The sequence below is a fragment of the Misgurnus anguillicaudatus genome, chromosome 20, assembly GCF_027580225.2.
Source record: "Misgurnus anguillicaudatus chromosome 20, ASM2758022v2, whole genome shotgun sequence".
NCBI lineage: Eukaryota > Metazoa > Chordata > Actinopteri > Cypriniformes > Cobitidae > Misgurnus > Misgurnus anguillicaudatus.
In genome coordinates this window covers 37,863,148-37,885,443 of record NC_073356.2, presented here as the reverse complement: position 1 = coordinate 37,885,443, position 22,296 = coordinate 37,863,148, and the positions used below count along the sequence as shown (strand labels likewise).

General features: G+C 35.2%; 1 protein-coding gene across 3 annotated transcripts; it reads left to right on the top strand.

Moving 5' to 3' along the window:
• The first annotated feature begins 309 nt into the window (after positions 1–309).
• Positions 310–21,730, top strand: slc44a4 (solute carrier family 44 member 4). Of its 3 annotated transcripts, none has more exons than XM_073858648.1 (23): positions 310–493; positions 7,452–7,500; positions 7,715–7,788; positions 9,472–9,550; positions 9,651–9,750; positions 10,381–10,512; positions 10,592–10,652; positions 10,785–10,908; positions 11,391–11,408; positions 12,544–12,627; positions 13,916–14,028; positions 14,367–14,489; positions 14,584–14,683; positions 14,775–14,867; positions 14,971–15,073; positions 15,162–15,415; positions 17,018–17,118; positions 17,223–17,326; positions 17,488–17,561; positions 20,354–20,424; positions 20,506–20,600; positions 20,922–21,006; positions 21,096–21,730. In XM_073858648.1, the coding sequence occupies exons 1-23, from the start codon at positions 448–450 to the stop codon at positions 21,200–21,202; spliced, it is 2,190 nt and encodes a 729-aa protein (XP_073714749.1). In that variant the 5' UTR covers positions 310–447; the 3' UTR covers positions 21,203–21,730. The 3 variants fall into 3 exon arrangements, with proteins under 3 accessions (XP_073714749.1, XP_055076127.2, XP_055076128.2); XM_055220152.2 differs by having other exon boundaries at positions 15,162–15,421; positions 17,024–17,118; XM_055220153.2 differs by lacking the exon at positions 11,391–11,408 and having other exon boundaries at positions 311–493; positions 15,162–15,421; positions 17,024–17,118.
• The last annotated feature ends 566 nt before the right edge of the window (positions 21,731–22,296 follow it).

Genomic DNA, 22,296 nt, shown 5'->3' with positions numbered 1-22,296 from the left:
TCCATATATAAAAGAGAAACATTGCTAAGATAATAAAAAGTTATAGAAAACCATGTTTAGTAGCCGTTAATAGTTTTTATTTTGTTGTTTCCTCATGCGGCTCTGCCCTATGACATCACAGTACCGCGAGAGCGATTCGAAAGCAAACGACGCAGTCTGCTCTCGCGGTACTTTGATGTCATACCGCAATTAGCCTGCGCAACGCCGTGTAAATTCAAGCACACCTATTTTGTTTTTGTTCTGGGAAAATCAGTTTCGTGGCTGCGCGGGCGCGAGAGGGGCGGGCCGCGAGCGCGCACACAGGTGGGCAACGACAGGTGCCTCGTGACGTCATCGGCGACGCTTAGTTACTCCAGTAAAGATTTACCACAGAAAGAGACGCTGGCGCTTCAGTTCACTTCACAAAGTTTATTATTAAAAAATAACCGATGAAGAGAGAGTAAAGTGATGGGCGGAAAGAAACAGGATGAAGAGAAGGACACCTCCGAGTATGGTAAGAGCGTTTCTGAGACATTATTGAGACATGGTGAGAAGATTATATTCAGCATCTGCTATAATGCAACAGGATCTATTAGGTCACGCGCAATACAGTATAATAGTCAATATAAAACAATTCCTGCAATCTTCATTAAGATTTTTATCCCTTCATTATTTTAATGATGATGTACCTACTGTATGTTTATACACGGAACAGGAGTCAAATGTAAATTTGTGCTGGTGGTGCTCATTATTCCAGCAAAAGAAGATGTTTGTGGTGACGTGTCTGAGAGATAGTTTGAGATTAAAATTCACGTTAGGTCAGGTTAGTCTTGATAGTTAGCAGAAGTCAGTAACTATGCATGTTTGTTTGTTTGTGGGTCTTAAATAGACCACAAGAAGTTGCTTGGTTTGTACTGGTTAAGCTTGTCTGTAAGGAAACTTCATCAACCTGGCTGTTAAACATCACTAAATGATTGTGTTCATCTTCAATGGGTTAAACTGGATAACTTGGGTATATTAATGGCGGACAGATTTTGAGTTTATTTGTTTTCTTTCTGTGCTCTAAATGAAGTCAGACCACTTCTTTACATTCTGTTTCAACATTCACATATTTTATGTATCTGTGCAACATTTGAGCAACAGGAAAGAATGTGAAAAAATATGTGAGCAAGTTTTTTGGTCAACTAGTAACCTATACAGTAGTAACTCAAATACAACGGGCTACATAAAATTTACATCTCACATGTGCATTTTAAGCCCTCATAATTTATGACAAATGGGGAACTTTTTGGTTGACTCAACAACAAAATGATTTCCGTCATTAGTTACCTTCCACATTATTTACATTTTCTTTCGAACCAGTTAGTTTTTTTTCTGGGAAAAAGACCTTTTACACATAAAGTTCAGACTTATAAAGACAAGAAAAGTATATAAATGCATCATAAACAGTTGAGAGTCGATATGTTGTGCACCACCATGATGTTTCATTATTAAATGCTCAGGAAATAACAACACTTTTTAATGTTTTGCTAAGACAAGCATGACATTGCTTTTGCTTATTAGGAGTCTTCACACTTACTAAATGCAGGGAGGGACACCCACAGAAATGATGAACCTTTAGCGAGGAACCACTTTTTAAAATATATCTATCTATATTTTGTTTAAAGAAACATTTAAACTGAGTTAGAGAAATATTAATTGTGCTAATATAAAGACAGCAGTATTAAACCTTGTAACTTGTGTGTTTGTCACCACACATGAACAGCACCTCAAACTGTGCAGGTGGTTGAAAAGAGATGCCATAATGCTTTTATAATATTTATTTTGTCTAGTGAAAAATTTATAAATAATTCCTGTAGACTTGCGCTGAACCTGAGCCATATCTTGAGAGAAAAATAGGCTGTCGCGTGATTTTGCCATGTGGTTGATGTCCTCGGGCACCATTATGTTGACATTGGGACAACATTTCAATCAACCAATCAAGTTTCAGAAATAAGTTTACAGTTTACAACCAGGATTAGCTGCTGCTTCTTTGTTCTTCACGTATCATTTTAAGGTTTAATTATTGATTTTAGTTTTGGGTGGGTTTAGGTTTTATTTACAAAAATCTTGTCCTTGGGTCAACACAATATTGTGCCCTGAGGACATTCCCCAGAGAAATCTGTCTGGACCACAAACTAACCCACAAGAACAGCATAGCAACCACACTGCAACAATGTAGCGGTTAGTTTTAGATACAGTAAACATCACTGTCATGTTCACCAAAAGTCGAAATCTATTTTTTTCTACTCTTGTTTTTCATGATGTTTACTTGCATGTAAAGTGCTCTTAATGTCAATCATTCAGGTTTTTGAACTTCCTGGTCATTTAAGTACAAGTCAGTACATCAGGATCACTGGAGATAAGTCATTTCTCTGGAGGTTTAGTCACTCGGTAACCAGCCTGTTGGTCAACATTTAAACCAGGAAGAGCGCTTTATTTTTAAGAAGGAGGCTGACATTTTAGCACTTAATTGGTTTGATTGACACTGAATTTGAAATAGTTTCCTGAAAGATATTCTAACATATTTACTTAACAATCTAAACATTCACTTCTATTGTTTGTATGAGGTTGTTATTACTAAACAAGATCCTACTAACCCATATGGGCATGTTTTGAAAGAAAGTTTTAGTGAATTTTCAACCACAGAGACAAAGTGATGTTCAGCTATAGATTTCACAACTCAAAATTGTTTGCAAGTTAGTTCTGTTACTATTTCGTAATACGTTTTTTTGCTGTAATCTGCTGTATTATTGCTAAAAACAGTGTTTATTGTTCCTGTTATGTTAATATGCAGAAATATGGCCTTTGTGTCATCTCTGATCATTGTGTTTTATGGTAAACGGCTCTGATACCTCACACAATGTTACTGGACATCAAATATAAAATATATATAATATATAAATATATATACACCCTTTCTTTTGGTGCTGTAAATATGCACGGCGGCATCATGAGGGAAAAGTAAGCAATTGTGTGTGTGTTTAACGTAATACGATACTGAATTGTGGATGTTGAACTGGAAAAACTGGTTGGGTCTGATGTGAGGTATGGGTTGACTCATCATGTGTGTTTTAATAGTTTTTAACCTTAAACAGAGCTATTGTTATATGTCAAATAAAAATACTGCTGTGTATTATGTGCATTTATGAATGTAAAGAATAATTTTATTGATTAATATTTAACTGTTGTGTTATAAGTTAGTGTTAATTTTCTAAGCATACAATAGTTCAAGTTTATTGATATCTGATGCAGGCATGTTTATATTGTGGTTTATTTTTCTTGGTGTATATGAATACACGCCTGTGGCTAAGGAGGTGAATCACACAGAAGTTTGTTATTTAAAGAATGAGTCCTCGTGTACTGCAGTTGACACACTTTCACTCGACTGAAGATTTATCCGCTGGTACCTTGAGTTTAATACGCAGGTTAATTTTTTACACTTGCCTAACTTTTGTAGGTCATTAAATGAATGTTTATGATCAAAGATTACATGGTAAAAAATGTCTGTAGAAATGACAGTATTACTGGCAGCTGTTTGCCAATAACCTACTGTCGATTTAAATTTTTGTTACTTACTGGCAACATAAAACATTAACAAGTCTTTATCTTTACAAAATAAAACTATAAAATAACAGCCTCATGCAAAGCATTCTGGGAACCAAAATCTGAAGGTAAAAAACAGAAAAAGGTTGATGAGGATTTCTGTTTCCTAAAATGCTTTGCATGAGGCTGTTATTTTAGTTTTATTCTATCAAGACAAATATTTGTTAATATTTAATGTTCATTTAACTTTAAACAAACTTTTGTGTATCTACAGTAAGTTACTGACAAACAGCTGCACAACTACAGCAAATGTTTTACAGTAAAAAACCACATAATACCACCCTAAGCTGATTGGCTGTTTTTTGGTCTCCTAGCCTGGTTTTAAATTGGTAAGTCGGTGTAGCAGGCTGGTTTTAGACATTTCTTAGCCATCTTAAACCAGCTGACCAGGCATAGTTGGTTTTATATGGAAATAGCTGGTTTAAGCTGGTCCTCCCAGCCTGGCAAAGCTGGTCTTTTAGCCTGGTCTCTTAGTCTTGTTAAGCTGGTCATTTTAGTAGAGAAAGAGGTTTTTAAAGCTGGTAGACTCTTGATCTGACCGTTCATATCTTTATCTCAGATGTTAATCATTTCAACATTTTATGAGGATTTTAGTTTCATGGCTTTTACATTTCATTACATTTACTGCGTTTCTTGGGAATCCACATTGTAAACATCATGATCTTCCAGTTGAGCTACAGGTATGAGATTCAAGACTCAAGAGATCACATATTAATTTCCAAGCACATGCCACCAACTAAATAATCAAAATTGTATACTTTCAGAAGCTGTCACTAGAACTGTACCCTTTCAAAAGGTCCTAAAGTGCACTGAAAAAAACTACTTGTAAAATTTACTTTAAAAAATCCTTGTAACAAATTGCACAAACTTTTTTTAAGTAAAATGTACTGCTTTTTTATAAGTAAAACGTACCTACTAAAATCAAATAAAATTTACTTAAAATTGCATGATAAAACCTCATGTTAAATATGTTAAATAATTAATTAAATGTTACTTAATTATTTTATTTAGAAGTTAGATTTATTTTAATCATTTAGGTAAAGTCTATTAGGTTTTTTTTGAAAATTGAAGCATTGCTGTCCTAATAATATTAAATAAATCTTATTTTCGGTTTGTTATTTTCTTTAACATATTCCTATGGACCTAGTTATTTTTAGTGTTATAAATGGCATTATAACACAAAATTCATGACTGACAACAAGTCAAGTCAATCATTGAATAAACTTGATTCGGAACAGAAACGCACACAAACTGTTTTTTTGACATGCATTATCAGCACTGTGGAGAGAATTACAATACAATGTTCTGAACAGGGTTCATGTACAGAAACACTGATCACCTGAACGGTGGCTTCACAAAATTATTATTTACAACAAAACAACATCAATAATATAAGAGCTTAAACCTTTATGACATTTTGCTAACAAATATTTAAGTAGTTAAAGTTCTAATCAGTTCTTATTCTGTGATAAAGCTTAAAAAATAAAAATATTCAGGCACAAAGAATTGTGGGTATTCCTTACAACATGTGCAAATAAATGTAAGTACATTTTACTTAGATTTTTGAGTTTAATGGATTTAATATTTTTAAGTAAAATGAACTAAGATTTTTTTACTTGAATCTGCTAAAGTTTTTGATTAAAATTTACTTATAAAATTTACTATAAAACAGTTAAATAATACAAGAAAATATCTAATAAGACTTACTATTCCCACACAGTTCATTTTTTACATAAATTAATTGTGTATTTATCATCATTTTACTTAGGAAAATCTAGTTCTCAATAAATGTTAATATTATTATGTAGAAATTATGAGAGTTAATCTAATAAATATTACTACACCAAAAAGTTCATTTTTTCTGTGTGTACCATTTAGGTACAGATATGTACAGTATATATTTGGTACCAATATGTACCTTTAGTTTAAGGTATTATTATGCACTCTTTAGGTACAAAGGTGCACTTTTAGAATTTATTCTAAAATATTAATATTTCTGAGACTGTAGACGCTATTTCAGGAGTAGCTTGTGTGTTTGTCCAGGAAGGATATTGTGTAAGTTCATTAAACAAGAACATCCAGTTAAACAAAGCAGGCACCTGTTGAAGATAGCAGGTTTTATTTGAGGAAAGGGTTCTGCGTTGAGAGAAATATGTGGCGTTTAACAGAGAAGTTCATTGACTGCTGTGAAACTCCATCTTTACATTCAAATAAGATTCAAATGATCACGTCTCTCTGTCGCTGTGTCTATTAGGAAATGTTTATATTGAGTTTGTAGAGTAAATGCAGTACTTGAATGTTTAAAGCCCTCGTGAGGCCAGAAACATGAAACACTATAGCTGCCCGGCAACAAACCCTTACAGACCCACAATCATGAACCTACACCAGAGAGATCTGAGGTCTTACACAACAACACAACGTCACCGTTTGTGTAGTCAGCATGACAAGACCAGCAGTTTCCTGATGTGTATGTAAAACAGTAATAATTGTGCGGTGATATTATAAGCTTTTATACATTGACAGTACATTGAGTGTGTAAATCAGACTGCAGGAATAAAAATTAAAAAGGCACACCGAAATAAAATTAAAAAACACACACAAATAAACACAGTATACTTGTCGGTTAAAGTGAAGTTCTTGGTCAAAAACAACACCAAGATTCCTAATATAGGCATTTATGCTAGGAAGAAAATCCTCACAAATTAATTTCCTGCAGGCTGTTTTTTTTTCTGAAAACCAAAATCTCGGGTTTGTTCTCATTTCATTGCAGAAAATTACTCTCAAACCATCCTTTCACTTCTTTTAAGCATATGTTGAAGCTGTCCCATGAGGCAACGTGTGTCCAAAAAAATATATATAATTGCAAATCATCTGCATATATGTGATAATTACTATTTTGCGCTCTGAAATAGACCCCAAAGGCAACAAATGCTAAAAGAAAAAAATTGGTCCAAGAATAGATCCCTGAGGGACCCCCACAAAACATCCACAGTGTCGGAGAGACAATCTCCTATCTTAACTGAGCATTTCCTATCCCTTAGATAAGAACCAAACCACTTCGGGCCACATCATTTATACCAACATCATCTTTACGACATGCTAATAAAATTCATAAGCTGCGACCAAGTCCAACATCATCAAAGCAACGCCAATATTAATAGTGACCTGCATTCAAACAGAGGAAGCCAAATACTTCTTGTTATTAGTAGTTCCAGGTGGATCAAAAAATAAATAATCATGCAATTGTGTCTGAAACATTTAACATTTAAAGGGGCCATGGCATGAAAATCTGACTTTTTCCATGTTTAAGTGCTAAATGGGTCCCCAGTGCTTCTATCAACCTAGAAAAGGTGAAAAAGATCAACCCAGTAGCTTAGTTTTGGTAAACCATTCTCTGCAAGCATGTGAAATAGGTCATTGAAATTTGGCTCTCCTTGTGATGTCATAGAGAGATCTTATTATAATAATACCGCCTCTGAATCTGCACTATCCAACCACAGCACTGACATTTAGTCCAGACAGAGAGAAAATAATTCACAGCACAATTGCGTTTCAATTTCACATCATTGTGATCAGTGTTTGAATTTCATCAGCTCATTTGCATTTTCAAGGACACACCCAAAACAGCATATTTTTCTCACACCTATAAAGTGTCAATTTTAACATGATATAATAAATTATTTATGTGGTATTTTGAGCTAAAACTTCACATGTGTACTCTGGGGACACCAAAGATTTATTTAACATATTAAAAAAGTCTCGTGACATGGCCCCTTTAGAAACATAACTCGGTCATATACAAATCTGATGTGTGCTTTATATTTCAGGTGCACCTGCTCAATTTGACCCAACATTCAATGGACCCATTCATAACCGGTGTGTATCTTCATATGTGTGTGTGTGTGTGGCTCATAAACATGTCCAGGTCATATTTCACCCCATTAAAAATGTTCACATGACTATAATATGTCATGATATTTTTATCTATTTTTTTTAAATAATCTAATTTGTGGCTGTAATAGAGTTCAAGATTGATGATGTTTGTTGTAATTCTATGAACACTTAACAGTTTGTGTTTTTATTTCTGTAGGAGTTGTACTGATATCATCTGTTGCATTCTGTTCATGCTGGTCATCATTGGTTATATGGTTGTAGGAATTCTGGGTAGGTCTCTCTCTCTCTCTCTATGACCCATATCTCTTTTCATTCTCATTTTATAATTAAACACTTGAACACACACACACACTGTAAACATTGAGGTGACTCTTGAGTCAATATTCTGATGTACTGTACACACACTCCTCTATGGAAATTTAAGCCGTACTGCCTCCCCTTTAACATGGTCAGCATGTAAAATAGGAGCCGGCAGGGAACTATGGGAAAACATTGTGAAACGCTTTGAAAAATAACCTTGAGCGTCAACAGACTCGAGTGGAAAAACATACGAAACAAATGATGATGTGTCATAAACTTCTATTGTTATTATTATTACTTTTTATAACTGTAGACATTTCCTGAAAGAAAATAAAATTTAACTTTTCAGCTTTGCCTTTGTGGACGTCTCTAAAGGGAGGGTCAGAACATTGAGACTTTAGACTGCATTACACTGACAGGGTCACAAACTATTAAGGGTTTCTCTTCACATTTCATCATCTGAATGCTCATTGAAGTCTCAGTGAGATAAACTGAGACTGAAGCAACACAGCTCATTAAAACCAAACCAAAGACTAATTGGCCTTTGATGGTTATCTCATTTGAACTTAATTATATATCACCTTTAACTAAAGCAATAATCCTCCAGAGTAAACTGTGGTTCTGTTGAACTGAAGTAATAAGAAACCACATAACATTCAAGTAACATCTAAGCTGGGGACACACCTAAGGATTTGCTAAAACATTCTAGGACTGGACACAACACACTTGGGGATTTTATCTAATGACTGTAAACAAAGACTGGGCATGATCAGTTGATACAAGCAAATTACATTCATAATCTGTGTGAAAATCCTTAGGTGTGTCTCCATCTTACCTCAGTCTTTGTTTACAGTAACAAGAAACAATCCTTAAGTGTGTTGTGTCAAGTCTTATGCTACGTACACACCAAACGCGGGGCATCGCGTTACTCGCTCGAGATTACTCGCCAGATTTAACTTCGTGTTATACAAATTTTTCGCTGGAGTTGAATATTTTCAACTTGGGCGAAGACATGTTTGAGGCGAATAGCTTGTATTTTCGCGGCAAGTGCGCCACCCATATCATCCCGCCATTCGCATCGCCCCATGCGAGGAAGCGTCTGATCGCGTCTTTGCATTGACTTTGTATGTAATGTACTCGCGCAGATCGTTGAACTCGCGTCTGGTGTGAACCCACAGTTAGAATGTTCTTAGGCCTGATCCCAGCTTTAACAACCTCACTTTTTTCATCCACATATTCTCATTACATTTGGGTTAAAGGTGCTCTAAGCGAATTCACGAGTTTCAGCCCATAAAACATTTTTTGTTACATACAGCAAACATCTCCTCACTATCTGCTTGCTGCCTGTCCGCTGATCAAACTGTAAAAACTGCGATCTCTGTAGACAACCCAGGCTTCACAAACTGCAATAAAAACAAAGTGGCCAAACCTAGCACCACGAAACAAAACAAAGTGTTCCAGCCAATAAACGACAAGAAGTATTTGGGGGTGGGGGTTGGACGCGTTCATGAAAGCACAGAAGGTAGAGGGAGGGGGAGGAGTTAGCTCCGCTCCGTTTGCTTGAAAACAGTTCAAACATCAACAAAAAGTGACGTCTCACAGATTCGCTTAAAGTGCCTTTAATGTTCATAATAAATGTCTAATTTCTCATAGCCTGGCTGTATGGAGACCCTCGCCATGTGCTGTATCCCAGGAATTCCACCGGAATGTTCTGTGGGATCGGTCTCAACAAGTAAGATGAGTTTTCTAAACACTGGAGACTTTATATTTTCATTTTTACAATCAACAGTTGATCAATGCTCATTCTGTCCATCTGTCTGTCTGTCTGTCAGAGATAAACCTAATGTGATGTACTTTGACATCACCAAATGCGCGATGGCGACCAATATCATGGCTGCTGCTCTGAATGGCCTTCAGTGTCCCACAACACAGGTGTGTAAGAAAGACAAGTCATACATATCATCTCTTTAATTTCTCAATGTTTTAAATAATGAGATCTGTGTTCCCTCTGTGTTCCATTAAGAGCTTTCGTAAAGATCTCGATAATGTCTCAAACTGTGCTCAGATTTGCCAAGAAAAAAATCAGAGATCTTGATAAGAACTCAAACATTTATAACCAGATACCAACTTTGGAAAGCTGAACAAGGCTTTCTTCTCTTTACATCCAAAAACACACTTCTTTCGTTCCATTGTTGATTCTTGATATAAAACAAAGCTGTCGCGTGCAGGGGGTGCTTTTCTAGGGGAAGTGCCCATAAAAGGAATATGGGGTCACTGATGTGTAACAGGTACCCATGTTTGAAAAAAACTTTCAGAAACTCGCAGGAAAGAGGAGGTGTGAGTTTGGCACAGAAATGCTCAACTGCTTTGAGACTTTGCATTAGTTTAGCATGAGGATTACAACTCTTTAACTATGTTAATAAGTCAGAATGCACAGAATGCAATTTCACTTTTAGTGACATGCTAAGCATCTAAGCTTTGAGCAACATCTGAGCTGTAATACTCTTATTATTTATGGTAAATGTGTCATATGTCTGAATGTGTTGGTTTTTTGTGTTGTAGATCTGCGTGAAGTCATGTCCCGCTGATTTCTGGGCTTTATCTCCAGCCGCCTATCTGCCCAATGCAAATGCAGAAAATTTCTTTAAACAGGACTTCTGTGTGCCCTCATTTCAACTGAAGGGAACAAAACTCGTAAGTGTGTGTTTTTCTAAAGAAATATCAGATCTAATCATCAAACATTACTGAATTTCTCTTGTTCTTGTTTTCACAGTCAGCTATGGATATTATAAATAAAGAGTTGTGTCCATATTTCTACATGCCTACATCCTCTGGTAAATGACAGATGTATACCTTCTTAAATATCAATATCAGGCAACAACATTGCTAAACTAATAGAAAACATGTCAATATAACATAATGTTAATGTTTCACAAGACTCCGCTCCTCTCTTTTTCTCTCTGTAGTATTGGGCAGATGTTTGCCCAGTTTCACAGGAGGTGCATATAATCCCAGTAACATTCCCTCAAACTTCAGTATTAATGGATTGACTCCAAACCAGTCTGCGTCTGTTATTATGAATGCAACAGGGTAAATATATATATACACACACACATGTTCAAAAACACACACTTATTCTGTAGAAATGTGTTACCATTGGTCTTTAGTGACCTACAAGTACTGAAAAATCCTAAATAATTCTTCTTCTACATTTCATTCTGAACACTACTTTCAAGTTTTTCTAACCTCATGACAATAAAATCACAGATAATCATGAGGTTTTTATGACCTGTGTGTCACAATTAATCATATGGAGTCACTTCTTCAGAACATCATGATTGGCTCAATCTCAGAGTCAACATTTTTGCTCAGACTGCAAAAGCTACACCTGTAGAGGAGTGTAACCAGCAATGTCTCCTCTCTTTATGAATGAAACTGGTAATTTGGCACAGCTGATTTCTGGCAATGCAATAACTGGTCAGATGACATGTAACAAACAGACACACACAGACACACACAGACACACACACACCGTTTTGTGATATAATGCCGTGTGTCTCTTCTGTTGACAGTGCTGGAGGCGGGTCAAAGTGAGTCAGAATATGTCTGTGTGTAGCAGTAGAAAATCTGTCTGCCTCTCTGCTGGTGTGCCAGATCACCTGTCTCTCTCTCTCTCTCTCTATCTATCTTCTCTCTCTCTCTCTCTCTCTCTCTCTCTCTCTCTCTCTCTCTCTCTCTCTCTCTCTCTCTCTCCATCTGTCTGTCTGTCTTTTTCATTGTTTGTATGTCTGTCTGTCTGTCTGTCTGTCTGTCTGTCTATCTCATTGTTTGTCTGTCTGTCTCATTGTCTGTCTGTCTGTCTGTCTGTCTATCTCATTGTCTGTCTGACTGTTTATCTCATTGTTTGTCTATCTCATTGTCTGTCTGTCTGTCTGTCTGTCTGTCTGTCTGTCTGTCTATCTCATTGTCTGTCTGGCTGTTTATCTCACTGTCCGTCTGTCTATCTCATTGTCTGTCTGGCTGGCTATTTATCTCATTGTCTGTCTGTCTCATTGTCTGTCTGTCTGTCTGTCTATCTCATTGTCTGTCTGGCTGTTTATCTCATTGTCTGTCTATCTCATTGTCTGTCTGTCTGTCTGTCTATCTCATTGTCTGTCTGTCTATCTCATTGTCTGTCTGTCTATCTCATTGTCTGTCTGACTGTTTATCTCATTGTTTGTCTGTCTATCTCATTGTCTGTCTGTCTATCTCATTGTCTGTCTGTCTGTCTGTCTGTCTATCTCATTGTCAGTCTGGCTGGCTATTTATCTCATTGTCTGTCTGTCTGTCTCATTGTCTGTCTGTCTGTCTGTCTATCTCATTGTCAGTCTGTCTGTCTGTCTATCCCATTGTCTGTCTGTCTGTCTATCTCATTGTCTGTTTGTTTTTCTCTCTCACTCATTCTTATTCTCCATCCATCTCTATCTCTCTCTCCCTCCCTCTCTCTCTTTCATTGTCCAGGGGCTTCTCTGCAGGATACAGTGCTGATATAGTGTGTTAGTAGTGTTTGATTTGTAGAGCTGTAGGGGAGGAAATCATTTGCACTCACTGTGGGAAGCGTTGCCATGTCTGATGTTAGTGTCTGATGCTGGTGTGTCTATAGATGGTTTGTCTGATGCTGTTGTGTCGGATACATTATTGTGTGATACTGTTTGTGTCTGATACCTTGGTCTCTTGTGGTCACAGTGATATTGCAAACGGTTTTAATGCCAAGGACGTCGGCTTGCGGATCTTTGAGGACTTTGCTAAATCATGGCAGTGGATCGTAGCGTGAGTTGCTCTCTTTATTTCTTACACATAATGCTTACAGCATTTTACTTCAATGCCTTATAAAATGAAAAGTCATTGTGTCATAGTTCATGAAGAAGAGTGTCAAAATGTTTAGCCATGATGTGAATACACTGCAATAAAATGACTTTCTTACTTAGTATTTTTGTCTTGTTTTAAGTACAAATATCAAAAAATTCTTAAATCAAGATGCATTTTCTTGATTAACAAAATTACCTTGGAAAATACAGTAGGTCTAGTTTTTAGACAAAAAAATATCAAATTTAAGTGAATTTGTGCTTAAAACAAAGAAAAAAATATTCCAATGGGGTAAGCAAATTTTTCTTGAATTAAGTGTTTAAGAAAAAAGTTCAAGATTTTATTGCTTACCCCATTGGCAGATTTTTTTTCTTTGTTTTAAGCACAAATTCACTTAAATTTGATATTTTTTGTCTAAAAACTATACTTATTTTCTTAGATTATTTTGCTCATCAAAAAATACATCTAAAGAATATTTAGATATTTTTACTGAAAACAAGACAAAAATACAAAGTAAGAAGAGTTCAAAATTATAGGTGTATTTTCTGATGTAATGTGGACAAATTCACATTTTCACCTTTTTTCTGTAAACATTACAGTTTTACACACATTGTAATATTGAAAAAAATACTGTATATTTTACAATACAAATAAAAATTAGAAAGGTAGTAACTGTAGAAATGGTAGTAAAACGGTAAGAAATGTCAAATTTTATGAAACTCAAAATTTCAAGATTCACCTGACAGCAATTTATCAATTTACATTTACAAAAGACTAAATAAACACATACACAACGATGGAAGCATGCTTACAATAACTGATTATGACACAAAGGTCAACAGTTTTGCATGACATGTTAACTATGAACTAATTCCTAAATGTTTTGAGGTGTAAGACAGAAGTCAGTACAATGTATTTTGATAAAAATGACATAAACAACTTAACATGTAGGAAACAGCAGACAATTTTACATCAATCAACTGCATTTGAATTTTGTCCAAAATAAATGAGAACATTTGATTTTGCTTTTATTTTGTGCACAACTGACTTAATGTGGAGGTTGAACAAAATGTTTTGAAAAAATTTATTTTCTCCAAAATGCCAATAAATTAAAGAATAAAAAGCTTTTTGTCTAAACGTATAAAGGTAAAAGAGGTTAAAAAAAGTGCTGTTTAACATTTTCTAGTTGATTTGCGTTTGATTGTTTTGTGTCATTAAGAGTCAAATGTTTAATATCAATCTTTTATTTCAGTGGTTTGGTCATTGCGATGGTGGTGAGCGTTCTCTTCCTCTTGTTGTTACGCTTCACAGCGCCCGTCCTGGTGTGGGTCCTCATCTTCGGGGTTTTGGCTCTCGGTGCCTTCGGTGAGTTTTTTAAATTGTCTGGTTAATATTCTCATAATTCACATCACCACCAAGCTTCACCTCATTGCATTTCATAATTTATTTAATCTGAACTATTAATAAAATATTATCTAAGTTTATATCGGTTCACCTTGAATGAAAGTCAAGTCTGACTGACACACAGTAGTAACCAGATACACATCTATATTTTCTGATTTGTTGTATCTGATTTGGGATTCACCTGTTTCACATAAAAATCAATCTGTGATTGGTCAGATGTCAAACTCTCATCCTAAATGAGCAGGACTGTAACTTTACTGTACCGTAGTACTCATGGTTTCTCTCTGGTCCTCTCTCAGGTATCTGGTACTGTTATAATGAATATATGTCGCTGGCCAACTCAAGCCTGACCTATAATAATGTGGGTTTCACCACTAATGTTCAAGTCTACCTGCAGGTGCGAGACACCTGGTTGGCCTTCTGTAAGTGACATCACTTCCTGTCCTTCACATATTTTCGGCTCTTTGAAGTGAATCTATCAATACATTAATACCTCACTGTCTCTCTTTGTTGTAGTAATTATTCTGTGTATCGTCGAGGGGATTCTGCTGTTGGCGTTGCTTTTTTTGAGAAAGCGTATTCTCATAGCCGTCGCACTTATTCAGGAGACCAGCAAGTAAACACACACACACACACATGTATATGAAAGGCTTTGTTGTTGTTTATGCTCAGCTAATGCTATCCTAAATCATTTTTGTTTTTTTTAGAGCTTTGGGTCACATGATGTCAACACTTTTCTACCCTATCATCACGTTTGTGTTGCTGTTGGTGTGTGTGTCGTACTGGGGCATCACAGCGCTGTATCCTTTACATCTCTCTTTGCTTATAATAATATTTATTGTGTTAGTTGTGTACTGTATGATAAGTGTTTGATGTAAGATCTTTGACTGAGCGTGTGCGCAGATATCTGGCGACGTCAGGTGGTCCTGTGTATCGGGTGGTCGCTCTGAACGCCACGCAAGGAGATTGTAGCACCATACGTGCAAATCAGAGCTGTGATCCAGAGGTGACAAACACACAAACACACAGATATATGTTTTTACTCTTTCAGGAAACTTCATGTTTTCATTTGTGTCTCTCTCTTCTCTCTCCAGACGTTTAACAGTACCGAGTATCCCTCGTGCCCGTCCGCCCGCTGCGTCTTCATTAACTATAACACAGAAGGGCTCTTTCAGAGGAATCTCTTTAATCTGCAGATTTATAACGTTGTGGCGTTTCTGTGGTGTGTGAATTTTGTCATTGCTTTGGGTCACTGTACGCTGGCCGGTGCCTTCGCCTCATATTACTGGGCCTTCAGTAAACCAGCAGATATCCCAACATTCCCTCTGATTCAATCTTTCATGAGAGCGTTACGGTAAGAACTTTTATCACACCGGTTAAACAATCAATATTTTTGCTTTATATGGAATCATGTTTAATAATATTACATGTTACAGAACCTATGTGGCAAAAAATACATTTATTTTCTTTTTTTATATATACATATATTTAGTTAAAAGTAAATCTTAATTAACTATATTTTTGAATGTGAAAAATATATTTAGTTTTAACCTTTATATATGAGAATATATTTCAAAGGGGCAACAAATAAATTTTTAATTTAATACAAATCCATATGGCAAAAAAAATATTTTCCTGGCCAAAATATAAAACTTTAACATTTCATACTTATAATTTTACACTTATAAGTGTGTATAAAATATAACATTATAAGTATATTTGTGCAGTTGAAAATATATTTAATATTAATCTTTTCTTCCAATGTGATGTGAATATAAATGCTTCAAAATATGTTTATTTTTAAAATATATTTCAAATGGCCAAAAAGTATATTGGTGAAATATAAATTTTTGTAAACATATTTCTACATATTTTTCAGTATATTTTGAAATTTATTTAAAATTAAATTTTAATATATTTTTTGCCGTATGGGACATTTTAATGTGAAACATCATATTACGTCCAGCAATAAAAGGGGACATTTCTCAAGACTTTTTTAAGATGTCAAATAAATCTTTGGTCCCCAGAGTCTGTATGTGAAGTTTTAGCTTAAAATACCCCACAGATAATTTATTATAAGATGTTCAAATTGTCACTTTGTAGGTGTGAGCAAAAATGTGCTGTTTTGGGTGTGTTCTTTAAAATGCAAATGAGCTGATCTCTGTTGGATAGTGCAGATTAAGGGGCGGTATTATTAAAATAAGATCCCCTTCTGACATCACAAGGGGAGCCAGATTTCAATTAGCAATTTTTTCACATGCTTGCAGGTTTACCAAAACTAAGTTTCTGGGTTGATCTTTTTCACGTTTACTAGGTTGATAGAAGCACTGGAGACACAATTATAGCACTTAAACATGGAAAAGCCTTAAAACTTTTAGTTCAGTCATCATATGGGCCTGTAGAGGGCGCATGACTACAGCTGAATTTATCAATGAGGTTTAATTCACTCATCAGTCATGTGAGCAGCTGATCTGTGTCTTGTGATGTGACATGATGCTACAAAGCCATCTAAACAATTTTAAAGCATTATTTTCACATGCACCGTTAATTTATCAATATCAATCAATTGATTGACTTCATCATTTGTCAAACTGCAGAACAATTTGTAATAAACTTGCAAATGCAAAACAGTGAAAAAATTTTAATTTGCTGACTCATCCCGTACGGAAAAAATACATTTTCAAATCTAATTTTTAATATATTTAAAAGTATACAAAAAATTGCTAAAAATATGTACTGAAATATATTTTTTAAAAATATAAAAAAATTCGCCAATATGTTATTTGGCCATTTTTTGTATATTTTGAAATATATTTTAAAAATTAAATATATTTTGAAGCATTTATATTCACGATGCATTGGAAGAAAAACTTAACAGGTTTAAAAAGATTGGAGTTAAATCTTCACCATCAGCATGAGTTGTGATGTTCCTCTCATCTTTTATCTTCTCATTACGATATCACGTGGGCTCGCTGGCGTTTGGTGCTCTGATTCTCACTTTGGTGCAAATCGTCAGAATCATTCTGGAGTATCTGGACCACAAGTTTAAAGGTAAGAGCTCAGACAATAAACATCTGATATTTATGTTACTCTGAGACACCAGATGACATTATCATTGAGCTTTCTGTGTAACACATCTGTGTTTGTTTTTGTAGCCGCTCAGAACCCGTGTACGCGCTTCCTCATGTGTTGTCTGAAATGCTGTTTCTGGTGTCTGGAGAAATTCATCAAGTTCATCAACAGAAACGCTTACATCATGGTACATAAATCTCATCCGTAACACACAAAGACTGTACTGAAGTCCATCATGATCATGTGCCTTAATAATATATTCATCTAAACCAGACTGAACTTCTGATGGGTTGCACACAAGAACATTTGATAAATTCATACATTTTGTCTGTCTCTTCTGGTTTATAGATCGCCATATACGGGAAAAACTTCTGCGTTTCAGCTAAAAACGCTTTCTGTCTGCTCATGAGGAATATTGTGAGGTGAGCTCAAGAAAAAGTTACAAAACTGAAACCTATTCTGTCCTTGATTAAGACCCACAACTTAATCTGAACAATCAGAAAACACAAAAAGTGCCCAATCATCACATTTATATTCCACTTTCATAAAAATCCCTTTCTTTGTTCAGGCATAAAGTTTTTTGAAAAAAAAAAAACGTTCCAGGATTTTTCTCCACCTTAACAGTTTGCAGTTTCAATGTAGCTTTAAAGGGATCTTAAGGATCCCAACAGAGGCATAAGGGTCTTATTTAGCAAAACCATCGTCATTTTCACCCCACCCTAAAAAAAAACACACAACTTGTCACCAGTGTGAACTTACATATTACATAATCACAGCGAAAGGTCAACACTGAGGCGTAATATGTGAAACTACGCCTCAGTGTTTACAAGTGTGTTGAAAGAGGAGCATTTAGACATTGTTGTATGAGGAATGATATTAATTAATGTCTTTGTGTCAATTTATTGTTTAAATTGGGCCGCAAGTGTGCACTTCACATAGGGGCGTCGCTAGACCTGTTTTGCTGGGGCACGTGCCCCAGTGTAAATCTTTTGTGCCCCGGTGTAAATCTCAAATTTACATTTTAGCAGTTAACTATTGTATTACTTTACAAAGATAATCGCAGCAAAACAGATCTATATGCAATGTAGTTACGCAATTCACCTTTGAAAAAGCGACGCAGCAGTCGCACTGACGCATGCACGCACCAATTCATGTCTGTGTGCGTCTGTTTTGCCGTGCGCAGCCACATACAAAGTATTGAGTTGGTTTATGAAAACATGACAAGACTAAAGTACGTTTCTAAATAATAATGATAATCTTATTTTCACCCGATCACTATTGGCACATGTGAAATGTTTTGTGCAAGGAAAGGGAAGCAAAAATTAAAGATGATGAGTTTAAGGGAGTTAAGACAAATTACATCTTCACCGTGTTTGTCAGGTCTCAAACATTAGAGGAAAAATCTCAGGAAAACCTCTTATCAAAAGTCTATAGAATTGCATTGTTCACATAAAAAAGTGTTGTACTGTTCTGTATTTTCAGATATAAATATAGCTCTAGGACATTACATAAAGAGTTAGCAGTAACTAAAATAGATTTTTTTAGAAGAAGTCATGAAATGAAAAATATTCTTAAAAATAAGATAAAAATCATTGTATGTAAAATGCCAATGTGCATAAAATATTTTCTCTGCTGTCATTATTTCCAAACATTTTATCCCTCCAAACATGTTAACAATGTTAGGTATATAAAGATGATACTTAAATATTTTTAAATACATGTTAGTCTTTCCCAGCACTGTTGAAATAGTGGTTTAAGCAAAGGAAAGTGTATCTTACACACTGCAGGCTTTCAAGAAAGTCACAATAAAAAAAAAATTGGGGGCCTGTGCCCCAGTAGAGCTTTTTGTCCTGGTTTCACATATGTGACGCGTGACCTTTTCATGTAATTACGTAATACGTAAGGTCACGCTGGCACGTCATGGCTAGTGCAAGACGAGAAGTTGTGGTTTAAAACATCTTTTTTTACTAAAATAATGCCTCGGTTGGGATTTTCTTTTCGACTGAACAAAGAAAAACATAAACAACTTGGTTGACATGATGGGGGTAAATTATTGAGAATTTTTTTTTAAAGAGTAATCCTTTAATCTTTTCATTTACTCTCACTGAAAAAATGTACTCAATTTTTTTTCAGTTTATTTAAGCTACATTTAAACAAAAAAAATGAGAAAAACAAAACAAAAAAGTTTTGTTTAAATGTAGCTTAAATAAATTGATTGCAACCACTTACCTTAAAAAGTTGAATAATTGAATGAATGATTTTTTTCAGTGCTCAGGATGCATGACTCCCATAAACTTCAGTTTTAAATTCATTAGTATAAACTTTTTTTAAATATTTTTTTCATCGTTATAAGGAAATATTTTATCATAAATGTTGAAAGATTTGGGTAGAATTGTATTCTCAGTTCTTTCGAAACCATATGTGACCCTGGACCACAAAACTACTCATAAGGGTCAGTTATTTAAATTTGAATAAGCTGTGTATGGTTTGTTAGGAGGAAAATCGCCTTTAAAGGTGCAGTGTGTAAATTTTAGCGGCATCTAGTGGTGAGGTTGCAAATTGCAACCAACGGCTAAATCCACTGCTCACCCCTCGCTTTTAAAACACATAGAGAAGCTACGGTAGCCGCCACCGGACAAACATGTCATGGCTTCTGTAGAAAAATGGCGGCACAAAATGGCAACTTCCATGTAAGGGGACCCTCTTTGTATGTAGATAAAAAGGTCTCATTTTAAGGTAATAAACACATAACGGTTCATTATGAAAGGGCTTTATACACCCCTGATAATATAGTTTGTATATTATTTTGCATTTCTGTCAAGAGATCCTTCTAAAAAGTACACACTGCACCTTTAAGTGCAACACATATTACTAACGATAAATACATTTGTGCAATATTTACAGTAGGACATTTTAAAAATATCTTCATGAAACATGATCTGCACATAATATCCTAATGATTTTTTTGCATTTTAAAAAACACAGATAATTTTGACCCATACAATGTATTGTTGGCTATTGCTACAAATATACCCATGCAACTTATGACTTGTGGTCCAGGGTCACATATACATACATGCATACATACATACATACATACATACATACATACATATACTTTAAAGAAAAAGAGTTCTTCAGTTGACCTAAAGAACCTTTGAGGAACTGTGATGTTGTTGCTGTAGTGTCATGTATTTCTGTGTGGTATCTTCAGGGTGGTGGTGCTGGATAAAGTCACAGATCTGCTCCTGTTTTTTGGGAAACTGCTGGTCGTTGGTGGAGTCGGTGAGATTGTTGTGATGTCACACATTAGTTTCGTGATGTGTTTGAGATATCTGGAGATTCATCTGTCTCGTGTCTCCTCAGGTGTGCTGGCCTTCTTCTTCTTCTCTGGCAGGATTCAGTCTCCAGGAACGGTGTTTGAAACAGCCGCTCTCAACTACTACTGGATGCCCATCATAGTGAGACACGTTTACATTCATTCATCATTGACAGATGTTTTCACTGGGCTGTCTGCCTGATCTGCTCTGATCTTTATGACTTTATGACTTTTAGACTTTAAGGTTTTAAAATGAAACTTTTAAGAAAATGTTCAGTATAGTGATGGAAATGCTGGAATTTTTTTCTCAAACTTTCTCTCCAAAATTTAAGTTTGCACAAAATATTTATATATTTAAATGATGAAGTATTTGTATACAATGTTGGTGATAATAATTAAAGTAGTAAGAGTGTTTAGATATTTGTGTACCGTATGTGATTTATTGTCATGTGTGTTTTGACAGACGGTGATATTCGGTGCATATATCATTGCTCATGGATTCTTCAGTGTGTATAATATGGGTGTAGATACACTGTTCCTGTGTTTCTGTAAGTCGCACGCACACACATGCACACACGCACACACACGTCTGATCTGTTTGTTAATCACTGAAAGTTTGTGTGTTTGTGTTGTGCAGTGGAGGATCTGGAGAGGAACGACGGCAGTGCAGAGAAACCTTACTACATGTCCAAAAACTTGATGAAAATCTTAAACAAGAAGAACAAACAACCGAAGACGGGCTGATGATGATGATGATGATGAAGGTTTAAGCCCTTCACACCTTAAAGCACAGTCACTTTCAACTCGACTTCATCCCAGAAGATCATGAACACTTTTTGAAGTTTCTTTATACTTTGTTGTTAAAGCCGAGTCACGTCCAACAAACACTAAGCGATGGTTTAACCAGCCAAAAACTCTCAACACGATTTCTGTTTAAATCACAAATATGAAACACTGTTTTAAAGAAGCCTTTCTGTGAGCCAAAAAACCTTATGATTACTATTATTCATATATTTATATTTTATTAAAATAAAAGAGAGAAAAGTACTTTTATTGCCTTAATAATAACAATTAGTTCCTTTAAAACTACTGGACGTTTGTAATACAAAATCAAACAAGTACGTTTTCTAAAGAGCTCAAATATGTTTGTTTTTATATCTGCAAAGGCATTTCAGATGTAAACATTGTTTTTATATGATTCCTAGATGTTATTATGTAATGGAGTCTATTTATGTAGAAATATTAAAGTTTAATAAAACTCTTACACATGAACTCTCGTCTTCATCTTCTGCTGTTGTTACAGATGTGTTATTCGCGTGCCGGGCAGATCTGTGCTGTAGTTATCTTCTGTTTGTACGAAAATATATTGACTAGAAAAATACTACAGGGTTTTTTAAAAACAATGAGCCCCTAAACCCACAACCCCTTCAACAAACTAACTAATGCTTCTGATCATACAGCCCAAATGTCCAAACAAGAAATGACAAAAAAACTCTTCAAATTTTTAATGTGGTAAAAGGTTTAAAAGCTTTATGGGTTTGAAGGTTATCAGTTTAAAGAAAGTATTTGTCCTACATTGTAGCCATCATTAACAACACAGATCCAGCCGGATAGAACAAGTTTTAAATAGCTTAAGGGTTTAGTTATAAAATAACTTTATAGATTGAGATCATGTGACAAATGTATTTCCATTAGCAGAATATTTACACTCCCAAGTGAAAAAAAAACTAAAATACACTTTAATTACATTTAGTAATTAACCACAAAACTAGTCTTAAGTAACACAGGCAATATTTAACAACACATATTTATGCCAGAAATCATTAGGATATTAAGAT